The sequence below is a fragment of the Triticum aestivum genome, chromosome 7B (assembly GCF_018294505.1).
Source record: "Triticum aestivum cultivar Chinese Spring chromosome 7B, IWGSC CS RefSeq v2.1, whole genome shotgun sequence".
NCBI classification, from domain to species: domain Eukaryota; kingdom Viridiplantae; phylum Streptophyta; class Magnoliopsida; order Poales; family Poaceae; genus Triticum; species Triticum aestivum.
The window spans coordinates 606,939,249-606,950,561 of NC_057813.1; the positions used below are offsets into that span (position 1 = coordinate 606,939,249).

The window sequence follows — 11,313 nt, forward strand, 5'->3', positions numbered from 1 at the left end:
CTCCTCATTAATTAGCTGCCACATCTTTTTTTTCGTAGGTGTCATCTATGTTACTCCCACTATGGATTTCGGGCGGTTGCCCTTTTCCTGGTTTTATGTAAAATGGGTCTGGGGCGGTTGCCCTTTTCCTGGTTCTATTTCTCTCTTGATTCCTGGATGTTGGCGCTTGTGCCCATCCCGAGTACGATAACATACTGCTGTGACTTGTTTTGGTCTCATTTATAAAATGGGGCCAAGTCGGTGCCCTATTCTTTAAAAAAGATCCTCTCATTAGCACAAATACAAAAGAAAAGAAAATAGTGAAGCCGAAATACGTCTCATACAATGCCCACTCTGCTCTGGTCATCACAGGTCTGAATAGAGTGCCGAAATCCTTATTCACAGGAAGTCTACTGAACCGACAACACCAACCAATACACAGCAAAACAAATGCGACGACACCACCAAGAACTACCACAGCTGCATGCAGCTCATCTAGCATGGGATGGATATAAGCTGAAAGAAGAACATGTCTAGCATGCCGAATCGCCTGTTTCTTATGCCAGTGCAGACCACAGGACCAGGAACATGCTCATCAGCCCCGCGAAGCTGGCCGACATGGTGCGGTGCCCGGCGCTCTTGCCACCTGATGGAGAAGAACTTGAACCTGCAATCAACAGGAAGATGTTTGTGAGGTCAGGTTTCAGCTGTGTTTTGAGCTAATAATCAATTGAACTGAATTTCTCCTTGATGATTTTACATGAGAAAATATGATCATGCTGGCACTTGATATGAAGTTTCAGTTTCGGTTTTCAGGTACAGTGAGTGGAACAAGGCGTACTACTAATACTAAGTTGCATCCAACTCCTAAACGATGCTAAAGTTGCACACATTGCGGTTGTTTGGTGAGGCTTAAAGGCAGATCTACGTCAAATAAATTCCAGCGGACAAATACTACCAATTCCTACTTTGTAAGGCAATGCATTTATTGTGATACAAATGAACATGTTTCCAAATGGACGAATAAAATACAATCACCCGATCTGCAAATGGATGCGCTACACACTGTGGTGCTTGTCCACATCAATCCTTGGGACCATGCCTACTATCCTTACATGCCTGACGGAAAAGGAAAATTCAAGCCCGTCTGGTGCACATTTGTGTATCTCTCGCCGTGGATTGGCTCTAAAGTCTGAATATGTCTTGACTCTTCTCACATGCGGTGTCTAGTTTCCCAAAAGTAAATGTTTCATAGGCCATAGCACATGTCCACGTCCTATGCTCATATGACTAAATGCAAATAGAGTGATTTGGTTCTATAATATATTTTCCCCGTATAGTATAATCGCAAGCAGTCACAATCATCCGATAACCGACCAACACGAGTTGTTTCTATCTATAACTAAACTAACTAATGTGACCCTCATCAATTTGCCGCCGCGGTATCAGAAATCATTCTTTAACCAGGCAAGTTTCAGCTGGCAAAGTGTCACGATTCAGACAACAGGGCAGCTAAGCATAGCAAGTGGCTAGTTTAGCCCGTATACTACTACTCCTTATAGAAAGGATAAGAGGCGTATATTAATTACCTGGAGGAGACTTGGTCGGAGGGGTGCCTGTGGATTGAAAATGCAATGAGATCAGCAAACGGCAGTAAGATATATGTACTGAAATCGTCTCAACAAAATGCCAGCTACTGCCATGGTCAAAGAATAGATTATGACAGTTGGACAAGTAGAGGTCAAACTAGATAATTTTCAGAACCAGTTTAACGACCGCAAAGTAAAATGGATAAAACAATTCATCCAAGACTGGGCTTAGACTAACACCCCCATAACAACAACTATGTTATATTAAACCGGCATAATCTGACACCCTAAATTCGCTGGATTTACTAACTAAGATTAGCACCACATCTGGAGTGGGGAAGATGAAGGCATCTAGAACTCTTGATGCCTCCAAACTCTTCTTTTTCTCTTCATTGCAAGCCATCTGGTCCAAGATTTCACATCTAGATTTTGCATTGTTTCCTTCTATACAGCCATTTGATGGCGACGGTCACAGAATTGCTGAAGACCAACTTCCATACGACACCAGCAACGAAGTAACAAACGTGTAAACGTAAGTACCGGGGTTTCTTTGAGCAGGTATCAGGATCAATCAATTTCCTATTACCTGGATAACAGAAACTAAAAGTTCAAACAGGGGATTTTTTTCCCATCCCTTTGCACATTTTGATCTGCCATGTGTAATACTGCCTACTAGCCTACATCTTAGCTAATCTTTCTTAGTTGCTTGGAAAGATCGATCACGAAATTCAGCAGTAATTTCCACCATCGTCAGATCAAACATGCACTAGTTCAGCATCTACAATTAACAGGTCCTAGCAAATCAAATCCTAAACCGGAATCGGGTAAACCAAATCGCATTTCTAAAATAAAACATGGAGAGCATTCCGCGCGGTAAAAATTCCAAAGAAAAGTAGGAGAGGGGAGGTGGGGCGGGGTGAATTACTGGGGCAGCTGCTGACGTCCTCGGTGACGCCGCAGCGCTTGGAGAGGCGGAGCGCGTCGGTGACGTTGATGTTGAAGGCCTTGAAGATCTCGGGCGAGGCGTAGAGCGCGCAGAGGCAGGCCCTCTCGTTCTTCACGGCGTCCCGGAGCGGGCCGCAGCAGGTCTCCGGCGGCTTCTGCGCGTCCGTGCCGTTCATGTAGCCGGCGCAGCCCGTCAGCTTGGACGCGCACGCCGGCGTGCCCGACGACTGCGCGCCGCGCCCGCCGCCAGCACGCTCGCCACCAGCAGCAGCACCGCCACCGCCGCCGGCACCCGCATCGCCATCTCTCTCTCTCTCTCTCTCTGGTGTGGTGTCACGGGGGAGAAGGGCGGAGAAAGGTGGTGCCTTTTTTCTTCTGGAGCGTGGACTCTGGCACCGTCTGCAGAGAGTGGATGGTGGCGCCGCTTTTATGAGAGGAGTGCGCCGCGTGTTCCGAGAGAAGACAACGTCCAGCGGCGAACGGCGTTCCTTCGTGGTTTCCGATCTCGACTTTTCGGGTTTCGAGAAATGGGCATCGACACTTGGCAGCCTGCTCCAGCAGGTGGTACCAACTCCGAAATGCTCCAACGGTACCATTAAAACAACAATTTTAAATGTTTCAAAAAATTCTGAAAACAAATGTGAACGTTCACGAAGAATGTCGCTACACCTCATAGAAATTTCAGGTCCAAAATTGAAATACACATTAAGAAAAAAGAAGACAAAATCGAATGTGAATAGTGGCGTTTTGACTTTCGTTTCTCGTGACACACTATTCATGCTTGATTTGTCCTCTTTTTTCCCAATGTGTATTTCTAATTTTGATTTGAATTTTTTAGAAGTTGTACGCTCATGTGATGTGGGCATCCATGATTTTTCAGAATTATTTAAAAACATTTTAAATTGAGTTTCTTGAAATGATATCATGGTAGCACGAAAAAGGGATGGGAGCACATGATATTCTCCCCTCTGTGTGATTCAAAATCAAAGGTTGTAAAATCTTTTTTCATAAATGCGACGAATGCTCTCTGTATTCTCTCTAGAATGGTGTATAGTCAAATTGTTACTATTCTCTGCTTTACATTGATTGAAATTCTAGATTTATTCTAAATCAAACCTCTCTGGGTCTATTACATTTTGTAACTTACTCAGAAAAATGAGGCGGCGGCGGCTCACTGAATATGGAATTATAACCTGCTCAGCAATATGAGGCGGTGGCGGCTTCTTGAAGATGGAATAAAGTCCACCCTCCCTATCCCTCGTCCCGGCGATGCGTCCAGCATCTTCGAAGGCATGTGGAGCCATCAGGATGAAGGCATGCCCCAGCCAAGACCCAGGCCAAATACTTTCTACAGTGTTAAACAATAGAAAGTTTGCCACAGTGCATGAAGAAACCCGGCCTCACGACCCAGCCCGCCATCTGGGCAGCCTAGGGTATGTCTCCGTCGTTGTGTGAAGGTGTGTCTTCAGCGGACATCGTGGGATCCCCGTTGATCCATTCTTCGTTCGTGTGTCTACAATTTGGATCATTTCGATATACACTTCTTTTCCTCGGCGGCGATTGCTATGCGGCGGTTGCTATTCCGACTTGTCTTGTACGGCCTTAACACGGCGACTCCCCGATCATCTACTATAGAAAGTTTTGCTCGGCTCCAACAAGGGAGGGGCGATTAGAGTGACGCGCGCTTCCGGTGCTTGTAGTATTCACTCGATGGTATATGGACCTGAATGCATTTTTATTTCATTTTTGCTATTTTTGGTGTTCCTCGCACTACTATGAGAGATGACGAATGTATCTGGGGTTTTTCTGCAAAAAGAATAATTAAAATTCTATTTTTTTTCCTTTCTTTCTAAACCATGCATATCTAGATTTTGACCAAGTATAGGAAAAGATTATGCGACTGCTGCATGACGGTTGCGAAAATCTATTTTAGAAGAAGACACGAGCTTAGCCTGTCCGCGTCACGCCTACCTTTCTTCCCCCTCCTTCCAGAGCAGAGCAGGAAATGAAGAATACGTGTGTGCAACTCAGGGTCGGTTCGGTTCAAACTTGCGACCGAGCCTCGCGGAGGAATTCGCCGTGGGCAACCTTGTGTTCAAAAATCTGATTTTGTCTCGTTTGGATCGCCGGCTGCGCAGTGACGAGACGACACGGGGCCGCCCTGCTCTGCTCTGTATGTGAAAAGTCTCAGCAACATCTTTTCCTTCCGCCTGAATCTGTGCTCCTCACGGACGACGAAAACGCACAAAGTTCCAAGAGTGAAGTCTATTTTAAACCCTGAGAATGTAGAGCACGACGCAAATAAACCCCGACGTTCAAATCCCTGAAATCCATACCCTGACCTCCCTGATCCCAGTCGTTTTTTACCTTTAGGTTGTATCCAAACAGGGGGATTTCTACCTGGCCAGAGAACGGACAGGATCAAGGTGAGTCATCTACCTGCAGGTGGGTCTCATGGTCGCCTGGCTTGCTCTGCACGCTCCCGCACCGAGCGCATGCCCTCTGTGTGTGTCACTGTCGTCTAAACCTTTGGACCTGCTGCCGGCGACCTCGATCACGCATATCCACGGGTTGCTTTTGGTCCAGGGCACACAGCCACCATGTTCGGTCCAGTACATCGCAGCACGCGCATAGCCAAACGCTGGCGCGCTCGTGGCCGAGACCGACGTCCTCCGTCTGCATGCCTTCTCGAACTCCTCCACCGCGGCAAGCCGTTCGACGAAATGCCTAGTTGTTGCTGTGTCGGACAAGACGCACGTACAAGCTAGCTCCAAACTTACTGAGCTGATTGATTCCGGCCGGATACGTACGCAACACACACGAACATGTAGGTTTGATTTGGTTGCAACAGGAGCTAGTTTCACGTGGAGCAATTGCTCCTCCGACATGCCGCTCTCCAACTCACCTTCTGTCGCCACCCGGTGTGAGCAGCAGCGCACTTCGATCCAAGCCGAACGGCGGCGGCCAGCGCAGCCAACGACGAACAGCGGAGAACCTGCGCGTGGTGTCGGCTGAGAGGAGCACAGGGTGGCGGTGGCGGCGTAGGTATCGGCATGCTTCGAGGGCATGCACAGCTCCATCCTACGTGCCTGTCTTTAATTGCAATCCCACCATCCCACGGTGCCACCTCAGCAAATCCAGTTCTAAACGGGTGTAAGGGTGATTACAACCGGGATCGAAGACTTCAGGGTACGGACTTTAGGGATTTAGACGTCGGGGTTCATTTGTGTCGCGTTCTACGTTTTCAGGGTTTAAAACAAACTTCACTCAAGTTCCAATGGGCGGCGCCGCGGAGCGGAGGAACGTGCCTGCCTACCGTGATAGCCAATCAATTCCACGTGAACAAACCACGCGCGGAGGCTTTTCTTCATGCCGTTGCTCCATGCCAACATGTGAACCGGGCGCATTTGACTGGTGTATATTTGCACTGAACAATCGTATGTTGAATGTTACTGTGGTCGATCTGTAATGGTTTAGTATTTGTGCAGTAGGCCTAGTGTTGGTACAAATGTTGTGAACTACTTATATGGTTTTCTTTAATGAAAATCAGAGGGGGCGGCCCTTCTTTAATTAAAAAAAGTACTGGGCAATCACAGAGGAGAAGAATAGTTACTGTAGCAGAGATCATTTCCCCAACAAATCCCATCGCTCCACAGAGCACTCACAAATAACACGAGTCAAAGTAGGACCTTCACTTCCCACGCACTATAGCAAAACAACGCCGGTGCAGCAAAATCTGCTAGAACAAAGAGGTTTCAAAATTTAGAAAAGAGAGTGATATCCTAAAGGTCCTGCCGTTCCAAAACGCATGAACTAGCAGCAGCAGCAGCAGCAGCATCGGAATTGGAGTTTGTTTATTTAAGAATATAAGTTCTAAATTGGCAACGAGACGAAATGGTGCGTGTGATTTCAGCTCAGCTCCTCTTGTGCTCTCGGACCTCTTTGATGATGCCTTCGGCCAGGGTGTCTTCATCGTAGTTCTTGCCGAAGAATTTGACGAACTCCATTTTCGGGTTCATCAAGTACCTGCACAAGTAGATAGCCATATGATCAGCATTTATTTAACATGTACTACTAACGCAGAACGACGGCATAAATGAACATCAGGTTGGTACCTAGTCTACATCCCGCAAAAAAAAGGGTACCTAGTCTTTACATAAACGAACATCCAACAACCAACTTGCTAATTCTCGTCAGTAGGACCTACTCTTTGCATCATGACATTTCAGCCTCATGATAGATAGGCTGAAAATACCTCTTTGGTGGAACGCACTCCCCATGATTAATGATCTCTCGACTCAACATCTTAAAATGAAGTACGGTCAATACCATAGTTGACCATCATTATAGGTGTTGGCTACAAAAGTTAATGAAAATGAAGAACAACTCACTGATGGAGACAGCGACAGAGTCCACGGTGTAGCTGGACGGACAGCCTATAATCATCACTCATCACAGCAAAGTACGAGTATGATCTATAATGGGTGCCACATGGGTTGCATCCAACAAATATTGCCTGCTTTATCGGTTCAGTTTGGGAGGCACATTAATTCGTTGCAGCTGGCCTTATTACAGAGGACAATAGCATGTTGTATGCCAGGTCAAGTCCCCGTTTGAACAGGGCAAGTTGGTCCATCCGATATTTTAGTTCGAGAACTGGCAAAGGCAAGAACGACCTAATTGTTTTCCCTCTAATGAAGGTCTTCTACTTTTGGTTTTGTTACTGCATACAGTAAAATTGCTACCCTATTGATTAGTGCATATCTACCGCAAATTACATATACCATCAAAATCAAAGGGAAGTGATAAAATGATAGAAAATGTCAAGAACTTTTTTACATACATGACGATTGAATGATCAACAAGGTAGTCAGAACCCTCCTCCTCTGTCTTCATATAGTAGACTCGATAAGCACGAGCAACCTTTCTCACCTCATCAGAGGTACCAGTTAGTCCTATGAGATCTTGATGGAACTCTGACACACAGACAAGTGACAGTAGTTAGACATCACAGCTGAAAACAATACAAAGTGATGCAGCAATATCAATATATATGATAGTAATATGTTACTTAACAAAAAAGGTAAGCAAATTTAATGCATGCAGAAAAATAAACTAACGAATGTGGCAAAATGAGCAACCCACCACTGCTAGAAATTGCATACCTTTAACATAGTCATGGACTTGCTCAACAGTGTCTCTTTCAGGATCAACTGAGATGAACACTGGCACAATTTCTAGTTTTGCCTTTTCCTCTGAAGAAAATGAAAGCAAATCTTTATGATGATATCCATGGAAACCATCCAAAAATTGAACAAAAAAAAAAGATTTATGTCTGCTAGTGCTGTTTTGTTTCATTTTTTGTCCTTTTTGGAATCTTTAACTACGGCAAATCAAACTATATCCTGAAACTCCACTGTGGCACAATATGTGTTATACAGGAGATGAGTACAGATGTACATGTAGCTGAAAGTCTAAAGCAGACAAAACAATCACATCCTAATGTTCGTTGGGGCTCTAAAGTTATATTTCCACAATACAGGGTAGCTGGGTAACATCCGACCTAACATAGTTGAGGTGTTCTGTGTAATCAAATTTATTGGGGTTGGCTTCAGCAAGGGGAAAACAGAAACAACCAATTCATTTATGTACTATAGCGATCACCAGTATTATCTACTCCCTCCGTTCCTTTATATAAGGTGTATTTATTTTTCATAAAAATCTAACAATGTAAGGTGTATTTCTCTTTCTCCTCAGTTTCTGTTTGTGAAACTCCACCATCCAGTATGTGCCTTCCATAAAAAGAAGTATGAGATCGCAAATTGGAAGGTAGTAAAAAAAGAATCTCTCTCCTTGATTGCCTGCACTCACATTTCTCTCTCTTTCATCCCAGCAAATTGATTTTATTCCCATGCAGCAGGATTTAGCTGCGTGTGATTAGGTCGCTGGTTATTAGTTGCCGCTAATTAAGCTACTAACCACCTAAATAGTTAAGATTATTTTCGTCCAAAATTCTTCTCGATTATGTGCCTTGGTCGCCGCACCCAAAAAAATACACCTTACATAAAGGAACGGAGGGAGTATTATGTACTCCGTCCGTCCGGAAATACTTGTCCTAGAAATGAATAAAATGGATGTATCTATGACTAAAATAAGTCTAGATACAACCATTTCTAGGACAAATATTTCCAGACGGAGGGAGTAAAAGATATGAGCGGTACACAAATTCCTTCTGCCATGCCCATGTGCCAACAGAGATTTGCAAATATACATATGTGCAGCATCATATAATTTTCATATAAAAACAGTGTTTGCAGGTTAACAGTGAGACGTGATGAACTGACAATTACACTGATTCATTGCCCAATTGCCCAATAAAAAAACCAGCTTGACCAAAAGCAGATAAGTGTGCTTTATGATTAACTCGGCACACAACAGTTCTAGTCAAAGCAAGATCCAATTGACTTACTGATTTTATTAATAGCAGCAGCCATCTTCTGCAGTTCATCTGGACAGATGTCAGGGCAGTGTGTGAACCCAAAATATAGCAGCGTCCATTTACCCAAGAAATCCTTTTCAGTGACGGCTTTCCCATCATGATTTAGAAGACTGAATGGACCACCAATAGCAGCAGTTCCTACTGATTGTGCTGGCTTTACTGAGTTCGTATTGTTCTTCAGCTCTGAGAAACAAGGGAGAAGAGATTAGTCATGCTAGATTAAACAATATAGAAGTTTAAGGAGTAAATTGGTCTGCACATGGATGGCACTTCCACAAAACGTTAGTAAAGGCATGGTAGCATTGGCCTCCCCCATATTTGAAATATATTTTTTCTCATTCAAGGGAAGGACCATGTCAAAATGCACAGATAAAATAGCAGAACATACTAACATCCAGCACTCGGACCTAAATGGACTTATGACTGGTATGAGTAACTATCTGCATGATCACATGATAGAGTTGGATGGAGCTAGAGTTATTGTTTCGCAGGCAAAAGAGTATTGATAATCAGACATTATAATTAATTAATCGGCAGATGTAGCATTAAAAATAGTTAGTGGATTCACGCTTTAGTAAATAAAAGAAGCAAAATAAGATACTCTTCTGCATATTCACATGATAGGGTAGCAGCTAGAAATACCCGATTCTCGGGTGAAAGAGTATTATAGTCAGAAACATCATACTGATTAATCTGCGGATATAGCATCGAAAATAGATTGCTCTGTCAGTTCGTCCAATCATGCTTTACTAAATCAACCAAGAGATGATACTATTCAATTGTTACCACTGTAAAATTAATCTCAGACTTGTCCCCCAAGTTGCCTGGTATTATACATATCTTCTCCAAGGATACGAAACTGCTATACATTCAAAATTTCTCTCTGAAATGGTGTCGCATCAGAGTTTCTCTTGGCAGTACTAATGGCCCACTACCAAGTTGAAACATGATCACAAACCCCATATATGGAAGATCCACGCAAAATAAAACTACACTAACTCACCATAGTAATCTACCTTCAATGTGACGCTTCTTTTCCTTGTCGTAGTACACTATGATTCCTCCTCCGGTCACAAGCAGCAGAAGAAAACTCAACCACGAGACGGGCTGCAAGCAAGCAACATAACAATTGAGCATTACTCTTCGACTAGCACTTTCAATGACAGAAGGCAGAAATGGCCCATTTCTGGCGCCTCATATTCAAAGGATCACTACTCATAAATCTCTTGGTTCCACATTTCGGCAACGCAGAAGTTTCAGTAGTTCTGGTTCAGAACCCGCATCACACAGCAAAACAGATATGTAAAAGTTGGAGAGCATCCGAAACACAGCTTACCCCTCCTCGGACAGACTTCCCGGAGTCCCCTTGCTGTGACTTCCCATCCCGCCCGCCCCCTCCGCCTCCGCCGTCAGAGCCCGACGCCACCGCCGCGGGCTTCGAAGCGGCCTGCGCCGCGTCAGAAGAAGCAGCCGCAGCCGTTGCCGCAGCGGACTTCGACCCACCCTGCGCCGCTTCGGCAGTAGCAGATGCAGACGCGCCTGCAGCGGCGTCGGTCGAGAAGAAACCCGTCGATGCTCTCAGCGCGGGGACCTGCCGCGCGAAGAAGCCACACACACACACAAACACATCCATCCGCTGCTTAGAGACAGAAGAGGAACGGCGGAACGACAGATTTGGGACGGGCGGGGCTCGTGCTCACCTGATGGAGAGGGCGCTGAGGATGGGGACGAGGAGCGGAGGCGCGCACCGCGCGCGCGAAGAGCTGCAGCGCGTGCCTCCTCATCGCGGCCGCCGTCGTCGTCTCCTGCTGTGTCTCTCGCTCGCGTGCGACGCGGCGGCGGAGGTGCGGGTGGAGGAGACGGCGCCGCCGGGGTTTGGAGCAAACTTTGAGTCAATTACACCACTGGTACCACAACTTGGCACGAATAATCAGTTTAGTGCTAAAACTTGCGGCATACATTGAACTGGTGCCATAACTTGGCTTTGGCGTGCATATACGGTGCAAATCGTGTTGTTATACGAATAGGATGCTGATGAGGTACGCCAACGTGGCATAGGGCCCATTGTCTGCGTCTGGACGACAAAGTGGACGTGTGGCCTGCTATTTTGCAAAAAAAAAAACTCAGAATTTTTTTCTCAAAAAAAGATCCTGCCGCAGCCATAAGGGACCATTTATCAGCGTGACACAAATAATTGAAAAAAGTAGCGTGTGCGCGGGATACTCGAACAGCTAACATGTAGGACAAAGGAGCGCACTGCTAAACACCTGACCACCGAGAATTCAGGTAACAGTAGGATGC

General features: G+C 45.4%; 1 protein-coding gene and 1 pseudogene across 1 annotated transcript; both read right to left on the minus strand.

Annotated features, from left to right (window-relative positions):
• Positions 1–246: 246 nt before the first annotated feature.
• On the minus strand, positions 247–2,832 carry LOC123159566 (non-specific lipid transfer protein GPI-anchored 9-like; annotated as a pseudogene).
• Positions 2,833–6,122: 3,290 nt separating this feature from the next.
• On the minus strand, positions 6,123–10,947 carry LOC123161242 (protein SCO1 homolog 1, mitochondrial). Its single transcript, XM_044579100.1, has 7 exons — positions 10,713–10,947; positions 10,349–10,603; positions 10,029–10,119; positions 8,983–9,195; positions 7,679–7,768; positions 7,357–7,489; positions 6,123–6,539 (listed from the first exon to the last, which is right to left on the minus strand). The coding sequence occupies exons 1-7, from the start codon at positions 10,794–10,796 to the stop codon at positions 6,428–6,430; spliced, it is 978 nt and encodes a 325-aa protein (XP_044435035.1). The 5' UTR covers positions 10,797–10,947; the 3' UTR covers positions 6,123–6,427.
• Between the last annotated feature and the right edge of the window lie 366 nt (positions 10,948–11,313).

What these genes read in the sequence shown, in the direction of transcription:
- LOC123161242 (XM_044579100.1), bottom strand. Translation starts at nt 10,796, where the DNA reads ATGAGGAGGCACGCGCTGCAGCTCTTCGCGCGCGCGGTGCGCGCCTCC. An exon ending in CTCAGCGCCCTCTCCATCAG is followed by an intron (nt 10,604 to 10,712) that starts GTGAGCACGAGC and finishes TTCGCGCGGCAG; the next exon opens with GTCCCCGCGCTGAGAGCATC. An exon ending in GGAAGTCTGTCCGAGGAGGG is followed by an intron (nt 10,120 to 10,348) that starts GTAAGCTGTGTT and finishes GCTTGCTTGCAG; the next exon opens with CCCGTCTCGTGGTTGAGTTT.